Raw genomic sequence first — 11,666 nt, forward strand, 5'->3', positions numbered from 1 at the left:
AGTGTTGAACTTACTGAGAACTAGGAGAGGAAATAAGCTTTCATGGCCAACTTTCAACGCAAGAGGTACAGAGATCAGAAATGTCCACACAAGTGCTATACACTTCCATGGCAGAGTTGGTGAAGTAGTCACGGAAACATCAAAACAAGTGGGTAAAACTGCAGTGTCCGATTGCCTTAGGACAAAGGAATTTCCAGTTCCCATAGTCTTGAGCTTTATATCCCATTCATCCATCTACCCCAGGCGTGGTCAACATGACATGACTAATCCCACCAGGGCTATTAGCTAAGCCACATTTGCCCGAGACAATCCCACACAGGCCCAGAAAAGAGCTCACTGCAACGGGGCCACATTAGCAAACTAGTCCCACGCAGTGCTGGTTTGTCACTGGCAGCAGTGATGGCTTACCACAAGAGGAGTAACAGGTTCTTCACAAACTTTACAAAGGTGTTTATTCGTTTCATGGAACTTAAGCTGCTCATTTTGTCAGATTAAAAAATTAGAGGTGAACAATGGCTTACATTTCTAAAATAGATAATCAGTTCTATTCCCCTAGTTCCATAAAAACAAAATACAAGCAATCTGTACATCTTGCTGGTGAATTCACATAATGCTCTAGTTCCCTGATCCTTTGACTTTCTCTCCTCTCTAGTTAACTCTGTTCTGTTTTGACCACTGGCCACAGGAGTGGAGTGGCGTTGGGGCTTAGAAGCAAACGCTATGGCTATTTGGTATGATAATTTATTGCTTGCCCTTTCAGTCCACTCTCATTTCTCCAAACAGAATCAAAGTTTGAGATTTAAGCCCTTAAACTTGGAGGAATCCCTGTGGGCTTTTTTGCATAGGCATTCCTCAGGATGTGAATGGGTTGGGAAGCCGGTGTGGAAGGTGGTTAGGAGCCCAAAGCTAACTGTTGCCATAGAGACAGCAACACAGAAGTGCTGGTCCTGCCTCACAAGGAATTACCTAGCCCTGGTGCCTTCATCTTGTTCTGCTGTGTCCATGGTCCTTGGAATTAGACCCCAGAAAGACAGTTCCAACTTTAAATGGCTAAAACTTTTTGGCAACGGGCTAACTGCTTTAAAAGGGGAGAAAATACCCAATGCACTTTAAAGATCTTGCAAGTGGAGAATCTGTCCCACGAAGATACTTTTAAAAGTTAACTGAAATAACCGATTGATGTGGATCACTAAGGTCTAACTAGGAAAATGTCAATAGTCCGAGCTCAGTAAAACCAGGATGATCAGTTCACAGTTGCTTTAGTTTTCTGATTGTCACAAGTGTAGTTAATCAAACCAAAAAACTAAAATAAAAAGTAAATCTGGGAGCCAGAAAGATAAACACAACCCCTCATCCATGGCAGAGGGGCAGACGGGTTACAGTGGGGTTCCCGGGTGTGGAGCAGGTGCCCTGCAGGAACCCGGCCCGGGGCGGGGCGGCTGTCAGTGACGCTGAAGCCTACCGGAAGACATTCCTTCTCTGTTGCCTGCTTCTGACTATTCCGCAGAGAAAGTCTCAATTTGAGTGTGTGTGCTTCGATTTCTATTCTTAAATGTCCCTAACAGAGATTGTGGGGTCTCAGGTCATACCCCCTTTATCTGGTAAACTGGCTCCATCCCTCCCCGGCTTGTATTATTACTGTATTATATATTTTGTAGTGGCCTCTTATTTACAGAAACTGCTAGTAACTTTCCTTTTTTAGAGAGTGATACAAAATCTTTTTTTTACACACATAATTTTAACTCAATTAAAAAATAGAAATAGCAACTCAGTGTAAACATTGTGACAGTGATTCTGGAATGTCTGAAGTCTGAGACAGAGTGAGTTAGGCCAAGATTGTCTCAGTTTTCCATATACATGCAGTGGAGCCAACTGATGCCATTACTATTGGACAAAGTTTCCATTTTTTACCTAAAGAGACAAATGATTCTGACCTATTTTAATGAAATTTGTGAAAAACCAACTGAGGCAGGCTCTACATGTCCAGATTTGAAGATGTTTGGGAATCAATGAAACATACCAGAAATACTTGTTTGTTTTCTTTGCCCAAACAAGTGTAATGAATGTCAAAGTGTTGATGCTAATTTAGATCCTGATTACATATTGGGAAGTCCTCAATTCTGCTTCATTAATTGTAGCACTGGACTCTGTTTTGCACAATACTGCATATTAAACTGCAGGCAGCCTGACAAGTTGGAGAAGGCAACGGCACCCCACTCCAGTACTCTTGCCTGGAAAATCCCATGGATGGAGGAGCCTGGTAGGCTGCAGTCCATGGGGTCACTAAGAGTTGGACACGACTGAAGTGACTTAGCAGCAGCAGCAGCAGCAGCCTGACATGTATGGGAGGAAGGGGAATTTTAAAAATCAGCTTAATGAATCACCACCCTTCAAGAATTTGAGCAAAGACGAACCCCTGAGGCTCTTGCAGGCAGACCCTCACCAATGGTCTTCTGGAAGGAACATTTCCTGGCTGACGGTTTTGTCTGACATGACAACTCATTGGTGGTGTTCTGCTGACATTTTTAGAGTATGCAGACAAGCCCTGTGATGAATAGCATTACCCAAACTTTAAAGCAGAAAAACTACAATGATTTGAAACCCTGAATTTTTGCTGGCAAAAGTAAATCCTATTTGTGAGAATGCAACAATTAGCCCTTGCTACCCACCCACCACAAAACCTACATCCTAAAACCAATCTAGCATGTGTCATTTACAAGAAATAGGTTTTCAGGCCCACAGTTGAAGAGTTCATCAAGGCTTTGCCGCTGGAGGTTTAAAAATTCCCACTTTCCGAAAGTATCTGACAATCAAGGGCACAGAAACTAAGGTAATACTGATCCTCACGGGCGCGAACAGCTTGTGGATGGCGTAGGCCACCACAAAGGTGCTTGTGCCGGCCGCCATTTTCGACTGGACCAGTGACTCTTTAAAGCCGAGTTTAAGTAGGACGGCTGACATGTCCACACCACTGGAGGGGAGAGAGACAGACAGACAAACACAGAAACACAAAAGATATTTACTACAGCAAGGGACTAAGTTAAGCACTCAATCTGGCTATGAGATTTACACTATTTTTTTAAAATGTAAGTAAAGGTAGCTAGATGAATACTAAGTCTTAGGAAGAAAGTTCTTACTCTCAAAGACTCTTGCTGCTGCTAAGTCACTTCAGTCATGTCCGACTCTGTGCGACCCCATAGACGTCAGCCCACCAGGCTCCCCTGTCCCTGGGATTCTCCAGGCAAGAACACTGGAGTGGGTTGCCATTTCCTTCTCTAATGCATGAAAGTGAAAAGTGAAAGTGAAGTCGCTCAGTCCTGTACGACTCTTAGCGACCCCATGGACTGTAGCCTACCAGGCTCCTCCATCCATGGGATTTTCCAGGCAAGAGTACTGGAGTGGGGTGCCATTGTCTTCTCCGCTCAAAGACTCTTACATGATAGCAAAAAACGAATACCTACTACTGTCCCAATCTTACCTTGAAATAACCATGTAAAACATTCCCAAGGAGATTAATGAGATTCCAATGTGCAGTGACACTGCCACGGCACCATATTCTTGAAAAATCTTTTTCAGCTGCTGCGACTTGCTTAGCTTTTCCTCCTCTGTGCCCTTGATATTGCTGCCTGTGGTCACAGTGATTTTGCTGGGGTCCTGCACACAAACCAAAGAAAGGGAGACACTTGAGGGCAGGTGCAAGGATGTGAGTGGTCATCACCACATCACCACCTTCAGAATCATGCGATGTTCTGCTCTTTCTTATCCAATGAGAGATGAGTTCCTCTCTTTCTTCATCAGCTGAGGCTAATGCCCGCTACGCCACTGAGTGCACTGAAGGGCTGGATACCACATGTGATGGGCAAAACGATGGCCCCAAAGATGTCTAGTTCCTAGGCCCTGGAACCTGTGAATATGTTACCTTATGTGACAAAAGGATTTTGCAGGTAGGATTCAGTTAAGGATCCTAAGATGGGTAAATCATCCTGGATCTTCTGAGTGGGACCAATGTGATCACAAGGGTCCTTGTAAGTGAAGGGAGGGAGCCAGCAGGGTCAGAGAAGCTGACATGAGGAGAGAAGCAGAGTCAGATTTGCAGAGGCTGGTGCTACTCCCTCTGAAGATGGAGGAAAGGGGCAAGCCAAGAGGGCAGGCATCTCTAGAAGCTGGGAAAGACAGGAAATGACTTTCCTGGCAACTCAGATAGTAAAGAATCTGCCTGCAATGCAGAAGACCCAGGTTCAATCCCTGGGTCAGGAAGATCCTCTGGAGAAGGAAACAGCAACCCACTCCAATATTCTTGCCTGGAAAATCTCATAGACAGAGAGGAGCCTGGTGGGCTACATAGAGTCCATGGGGTCACAAGAGTCAGACACGACTAAACCACCACCACCAGAGCAGGTGGAAGGACCCAGCCCTGCTGATGCCCTGAGGTTAGCACCTATGAGACCTCATGGGCTTCTGACTTCCTTGACTGTAAGAAAACAAACGGGTGTTGTCTTATGCACATGACAACCAGGCTAGACTCTAGCCTGTGGGTGTGAAATAAATGGGAGCAGAAGCTATGATATATTTACTTTTGGAATCAAGGTTTATCCCTGAGATCTGAACAGATATAGGGGGAGGGCTAGTTCCTAGGCCATAAATACAGCATTGGGGGTTTGCAGAGAAATGATTTACTGTGTAGGGTGTCCATTAACATTTATTGAGCATCTACAAGGCCTGGTACGGTTTGAGAGAAACAAAAACAATAATATTGGGTTCAAAAGACAAAACTCCTCCACGCAGAGAGTGCTTTTTCATCAAAGGATTGCTTCAGCTCTCATGACAGACCTCACAGACAGAGCTCTTCTCAAGGACAGGATCTGGGTCAGCCAGCTCCGGTTATGGACTTTGAAGTGGAGGCCATTTCCTTATATTTTTAGAACATGCAGGGGCACAGGCATACCTCAAAAGCTGGCAAGGCAGGGGTTGGGGGTAGGGACAATGACATGCATCATGGCGACCCCGGGAATGAAATTAAATGATACCCAGATATCCAGATCAGCAGCCTCCAAACCGAATGAGGCAGCGGTCCTCCCAGTTCCGCCCCGCCCTGCTCTGGAGGCATAGGTGGCCGCTGGGTTTCCTCTCTGGTCACTCCGTGTGTCCACCAAGGGAGGGCACTGGGAGCGAGAAGTGGTCCAAACCCCCGCATGACACCAGCTGGGCCCTGCTGACACCCCGCCTCGGGTGGTGACCCAGATGTGTGTTTCCCTGAACTCTGAGCTGGCGCATCTGCCTTGGCTGTGATGTCCACAGTCACACATCCACAACACGTCTGGACAAGCTCCTGACCCACTCCCACCCACATGCTCCTCTCCAGGTCACAGCTGTCCCTGTTTCGGCAAACCTCATCCTCCTAGATGCTCTGCCTGAAACCTGAGTCACTGATTCCCACAACCAGCCATCAGCCAACCCCACCAGGTCCAAACTAACCCCCCTCCCCTCCCCACCCAACACTCCTATCACCCTGGCCCAAGCTCCGCACCTCCTCCCTGGGTGACTGTGATGGCTTCTTCCTAGCTGTCCCCCAATCCTACCTCTGACCCCTCAACAGAGTGGTCAGAGACAGCCTGTGAAATCCGAGGTGGGATTACAGCACCGCCCCCGCTCAGAGGCCTCCTGGAAGCTAAAGTAGTCTGTGCACTAGCCCCGCTGGCCCTCCAGACACCACCCCCAACCCAACCCCTCTCCTTCCTGCTTCCCATTCTAGCCGCCCAGCTTCCTTGCTGCTTTAAGGAGGACAGGCCAGGCCCGACAGGCCCTGGCATCTGCTGCTCCATCTGCCAGGAAGTTTTTCCCCAGAGGGCCTCACAGCACTGCCTCCAGATCTTTATCCAGCACCACCACAGGGAGGCCCTCCCGGACTGCTCTCTTTAAAACCAAGAGCCCCTCACCCTGTGGTTCCTGTGCATTTCCCTCCAACCTGACTTCATCATCTAACATTCCACGTCCCACGTGCATTTTCTCTTCCTCCCCAGGGAGGGGCCCATCCACTTTGGAAATGGTTTTGCCCACATAGAAATTACAAACCGTTAAGTCCACCTTAACGTTTAAAGTATACAGTTGCATGGTTCATGTGTGTCTGCCATTGTGCAGTCATCACCAGGGTCTAATTCTGGAAGATTTTTGCTACTCTATCTGCAGTTACTTCCCATTCCCCTCTCCCCCGTCTTGCCAGGGAGAATGGAGACACCAAGCTCCTTTCCGTCTACGGATTTGCCCATTCTGGATGTTTTTAATATGAATAGGGTCATGCAACACGGGGCCTTCGGTGACTGGCTTCCGCTACAGACTGAATGTTTGTGCAACTTGCCTCCCCTCCCTCAAATTCATACAATGAAACAAAATCCCCACCCTGACCGTATTTGGAGGTGGGAGGTGACTAGGTCATGAGAGTGAAGCCCTCATGAATGCAATCGGGGCTCTTATAAAAGATACCCCAGAGGGCTACCTTGTCCCTTCTAACATGTGAGGACATGCCAAGAGGACAGAAGACAGCTGGCAATGAACCAGGAAGCAGACCCTCTCCTGTCCTGATCTTGGACTTACAGCCTCCTGGGCTGTGAGAAATGAATGTTTGCTGTTTAAGCCACCTGTGCTTGAGTGCTCAGTCACTTCAGTTGTGTCTGATTCTTTGCGACCCTATGGTCTGTAACCTGCCAGGTTCCACTATCAATGGGATTCGCTAGGCAAGAATATTGGAGTGGGTTGCCATGCCCTCCTTCAGGGGATCTTCCCAACCCAGGGATCGAACCCGTATCTCTTATGTCTCTTCCACTGGCAGGCAGGTTCTTTACCACTAGCACCACCTGGGAAGCGCTTAAGCTGCCCAGTCTATGGTATTTTTGTTATAGCAGCCTGAACAGATTACTGCAGCTTTTTCCACTTATCATGTTTTCAAGGGTGATCCACATTGTAGCAGGTATCCAACTTCATTCCTTTTTATGAAGTAGAATTTGATTCAACTGAAATACAAAGTATGGATTCTAAAATTTATCCTGCGGGCTAAGCTAGGAACCATAGCACATTTTTTGCTGACAAAGAATGTCTGCTGTGTCTGGGAGCGTTGTTGTGCCTGGTAACCTCTGGGACAGGATCTCACCCTGGCTTCATGCAGGACAGGAGGGCCTGGCTCTGAGTCAGCTGCTGGAATGATAAAGTGTACGTGCTACACGTTTGTGGAAGGTAAGGTACAAAAGCAGAGGAAGGAAGGAAGGCTCAGTGAAGAGCCACATTCTGGGCATGGTGATGAGCAGGTGGAATTCAGTCTTGGATCGAAACTTGCTCAGAACTGAGACTTCCCTAGCGGCCCAGGGGTTAGGACACCTTGCTTTCACTGCTGAGGGGGAAGGGCTTAATCTGTGGTCAGGGAACTAAGATCCTTCAAGTCATGCGGCCAAAAGAAAACAAAATTTGTCTAGTCATCCATGATTTATAATCATACGCAACTGCTACTCATTTGCCCCTCTTCTCCCAAAAGCTGGTACAAAACTCAGATTTATGAGTTAAGAGTCTTTTCATTACCTCCCAGTTGAAAGAGCATCTCTTTTGTTCCCAAACTGCAGTTAGGACTGAAAAAACAAATACACACACACACACACACACACACACACACACACACACACACAGGTGCGCGCGCGCCACCCGCCCCCCACCCCCCACCCCCGCCGGAAGCTTTCATCCTGGAATTAAATTTCAGTATCATTAAAGGCTGTTCTGTCCCTGGGAATTAAGTGTTAAGGCCTTAAGGGTGGGGATGAACTGTTATTTTCTCACGGCCTTTAGCTTTAACTTCTGCGGGGGGTTTTCAGACTTATGAAAACAAACAGTTAAAAAAAGGGTGGGTGATTTAGTTGCTCAGTTATGTCTGACTTTTGCGATCCCCTGGACTGTAGCCTGCCAGGCTTCTCTGTCCATGGGTTTCTCCAGGCAAGAATACTGGAGCGGGTTGCCATTTCCTCCTCCAGGAGATCTTCCTGACCTAGGTATCAAATCCACATTTCCTACGTCTCCTGCACTGCAGGCAGATTCTTTATCGCTGAGCCAGTATCCGTTTATGGGGTCCCAGAGACTGATTCTGATAGGCAGGAAAGCCTATCATGTTTTGAAAGGTTTTAGGAAAACCATGAGTATTCTCAGGAGAGGCCACTTCTGTTGAGCCAGCCACTGAGCTTAGGACTTTAAAGGTTTTATAAAAACCCTCACGACCTCATGCTACAGGTACCTCTGTGACTTCCACTTTGACAGATGGGAGACCGGGGCTCTGGGGTGAAGCTGTGAGCTGGCTGGCAGTGCCCAGACTGGGTTCTGCACTACAGACTCTCCTTCTTGTCCCCCAAGAGTTGAACATTCCTAGAGGAAGAGCCTGTTCCAGAACCTCAGGACTCTGGAGGGGAGAAGGAAAACTGTCTTCAGCCTCCCTTGTTCGGCCAGCACCCACGCTCCCAGTTCTCCGACGCCCACCAGCCGGAATGGCCGCTGGGAGCTTAGGCTCTTTCTGATAAACAGGTCCCCACCCGCCTTTTGGCTGCGGAGGAGGGCTGCCGGGCGCTGATAGGATGGCTCCCAGAGCCAAACCATGTCCTGGGGTGGATGACGATGAGTGAAAGCCCTTTTCACTCCCACCCCAACACTTGGCCTGACAGAACCTCATTCTGCCCCATCTGTCCACTCACAGGACGGGGCGGAGCTGCCACTCTCTCTCTCTTCCTCCCTCTTCTGTGCAAGCTCTATTTTGGCAAATGGCCTTTTGGCCAAAAAAGAAAAATAAAAAGGCAGCCAGACTTCCAGCTACAGAATAACAAGTATCTATTGCCAGACAACAGGAGGGACAAAATATTCAGACACATGGACAATTTCCTGTTAGCCAGTGCCAAGGTTAGTTTTTAACTTTCTAGAGTTAGATTTTTTTTTTTTTTAAACATGGACAATTTTCTTCCTTTTATTTTGAAAATCTCTTTAATCACTGTGAATCATGTATTTTTCTTCCTAAGCCTGGAGGAGACGAAAGAGGTTAAAATAAAAGGAATTTATGAAGAGGTGACCTGCAAGGAATAGGACTCTTTCAAACATTCATTTCTTGGTGAGATATCACCTTAAAAACCTGTGATATATTTTTAGTCGCTGTCCTGGTTGGAGATAACTTCGTACCTCCCCCGGTGTCTGTTTTTAGATAAAAGTGCTTTCATACACTTGAGGATGGCTTGGCTCTCTGAGCCTCAGCGTTTTCATCTCCCAGTTCTCCCTCACATGCTGCCTTTCAGTGAGTCAAAGCAGTGCCAACCCAGAGCAGACACTCACAAATAAGTGAAGAACAGTTGTTAAGAGCAAAAGCTTTGGAACCAGACTAGTTTGGATCCCAGTTCTGACAGGTAATCTCTGTGTTTCTCACAGAGTTACTCAACCTCTCTGGGCTTACGTGAAGATAATAGTATTGCTTATGTCTCAGGGTTGTTGTGAGAGTTACACGAATTGATATTTTCAAAGTACTCAGAACAGTGCCTGTTACAAAGTAAACACAATATAGTGTTTATCATTAATATTATTTACTGCATGAATGAAAACAGGTGTCACTCTTAACAATCTGACCTTTTAAGCAAGATTTTTGGCTTATTCCTCCAAACTTCTTGACTCTTCTCATACAGCCTCCTTACTTTAATAAATGCAGCAGTGGTGGCTGGGATTGGTGGAGGGAGGGCAGCAAACATACGCACACACCTGCAGACACACACACAGACACACACACTCACACACCTGCCAGTGCCAGGCTAACCAGACAGACAAGCAAATCAGAAGGACATTCCGTATGAGGAGAGCGTAGAAGATGTACTCCCACGAGGCTGAGGAGAGGCCAGTGGAGGCATCCGAGGCATCACTGGTGGTCAGGGAAGGCTTCCAGGAGGAAGGGACAGCTAGGCTGATGTCTGGAGAATCACCAGGAGTCAGCTGGGTGTATGCGGAGGGTGTTAGGCATGTGAAGATCCCCAAGCTGGGCTCAGGAGGCAAAGATAAGATCTAGCCTGTCAGATGGCGCAGCACAAGGCAGAGAAGGAAGTTTCTCCATCTGTGGTGGAGGCATGGTTAGGTCATGGGTCAAAGGCCTATGGAACATTCAAGAAGCACTGGCTCCCAGGGACACCATGCTCAGGCCTGCACCAGCTCATGGAATGGTCCCCAAACTACTGTTGGGAAGGTGTTATTTTTAGCCCCCTGAAAGGTCAGCAACCAGGCCTCAGAGACCTTGCGGACAGGGTGAGGCAGCAACCCTGGTGAGTGGATGCAGGCAGGCTGGACCAGAGCAGCAAAGCTCCAGGCACTGCTCCTTCCAACTGAGTTCTGCATCTCCAGAAGGCACTGCTCACCACCTGTTTTCTTTAAGGAGACCCACTTCAAAATCAAACTGAAACATATTTACAGAAAGGAGCAGTCTGCATTTGCATTCTGAATGAAAACCAGTTTCCACTTACCATGCATAGAAGGCAAGTGAAGATAAACACAAAGAAGAAACCCTGCGTTTCAGGCGCGAGTCCCGCCCGCAGTCTAACTGGGAGGCCTGCACTCGCGGTTAGATAAAAAGGGAGTGGCAGCAAGTACTCGGGGGGGAGGGGGGAAGGTGCGGGGGCAGGGGAAGGTGCGGGGGCGGGCGGAGGGGGGGAAGGTGCGGGGGCAGGTGGTGGTGGTGTTAGAGACAGCAGCACCCACCGAGCCTTCCTCCTCAGCCCAGCGAGGGGCCCCAGCGTGACTTCAAAGGGAACAACTCTAAGCGCCGGATGACAACGTCGATACCAAGTCCAGCCCCACCTCCAATACTCTTGGCCGCCACCACAGCGCAGGCCCAGCTTTGGGCAACTGGGATACCCTGGAGGCTGCGACCTTGGGCATTCGCCACGCCCCCCCTGAGCCTCAGTTTCCCCGGTTGTCAACTGGGAGATCGCTTCCTTGGCTTGAAGAGATTTGGGGTCTGGGGACCTGAAGGTGCCCGGTCTCAGCAGCTGCGCGTGTAAAGCTCTCCTCCGGCGCAGGTGGACCAGCGATCCGGGAGCCCGGGGATCCGGGTGGGGGTGGGGAGGCTTACCTGACGGCCCTGGTAGTTCCCGCGGGCGGCGCGCAGCAGCTGGGCGTCCGGCCCGGGCCCGAGCAGCGGCAGGAACACCGGCGGCGGGACACAAGGGGCGGCGGCGCCCAGGAGCCAGGTGGCGCGGCAACGAACCCGGGCGCCCACCCGGCCCGCGGGGCTAAGCAGCGCCAGCAGCCCGGCCATGGTGCGCAGAGCCGGGCGCTGCCGCCCTAGCAGCAGACCGCAGGGGGAGCAGCGCGGTGGGCGGGGCCCGCGGGAGCCCGAGCCGCGAGCGGCGGGGCGGGGCCAGAGTCGTGCCCAGTCCTAGGCCCCGCCTGCCCCGCCGCAGCCAGAGCGGCGAGGGCGGAGCTGGAGCCCCGCGGAGTGGGCGGGGCCGGAGCTGGAATCCTGCGCCCAATGCGAGGGCTGGAAAAGCGGGCTCTGACTGACACCGGGTTAATTCCAGCCCCAAGGACCCTGACTCATCATGTTGGTTTCGAGCGAGTCGGAGGCCAGCCCAGCCCAGATTGAAGAGAGAAGGAGTTAGATTCCTCCGACTTGATGGGAA

At 49.6% G+C, this 11,666-nt stretch overlaps 1 protein-coding gene across 1 annotated transcript; it reads right to left on the reverse strand.

Annotated features, from left to right (window-relative positions):
- Positions 1-435: 435 nt before the first annotated feature.
- Positions 436-11,370, reverse strand: FAM210B (family with sequence similarity 210 member B). The gene is made up of 3 exons (XM_055544654.1): positions 11,117-11,370; positions 3,479-3,654; positions 436-2,971 (listed from the first exon to the last, which is right to left on the reverse strand). The coding sequence occupies exons 1-3, from the start codon at positions 11,300-11,302 to the stop codon at positions 2,755-2,757; spliced, it is 579 nt and encodes a 192-aa protein (XP_055400629.1). The 5' UTR covers positions 11,303-11,370; the 3' UTR covers positions 436-2,754.
- Positions 11,371-11,666: the final 296 nt, after the last annotated feature.

Source organism: Bubalus kerabau, chromosome 13, assembly GCF_029407905.1.
Source record: "Bubalus kerabau isolate K-KA32 ecotype Philippines breed swamp buffalo chromosome 13, PCC_UOA_SB_1v2, whole genome shotgun sequence".
NCBI classification, from domain to species: domain Eukaryota; kingdom Metazoa; phylum Chordata; class Mammalia; order Artiodactyla; family Bovidae; genus Bubalus; species Bubalus kerabau.

Bases quoted from the DNA above. Each gene is read 5' to 3' on its own strand.
- FAM210B (XM_055544654.1), bottom strand. From the start codon at position 11,302: ATGGCCGGGCTGCTGGCGCTGCTTAGCCCCGCGGGCCGGGTGGGCGCC. The intron at 3,655-11,116 runs GTAAGCCTCCCC...GTTTGTGTGCAG, and splicing joins GGAACTACCAGGGCCGTCAG to GACCCCAGCAAAATCACTGT. The intron at 2,972-3,478 runs GTAAGATTGGGA...TCTCCCCTCCAG, and splicing joins TTTTACATGGTTATTTCAAG to TGGTGTGGACATGTCAGCCG.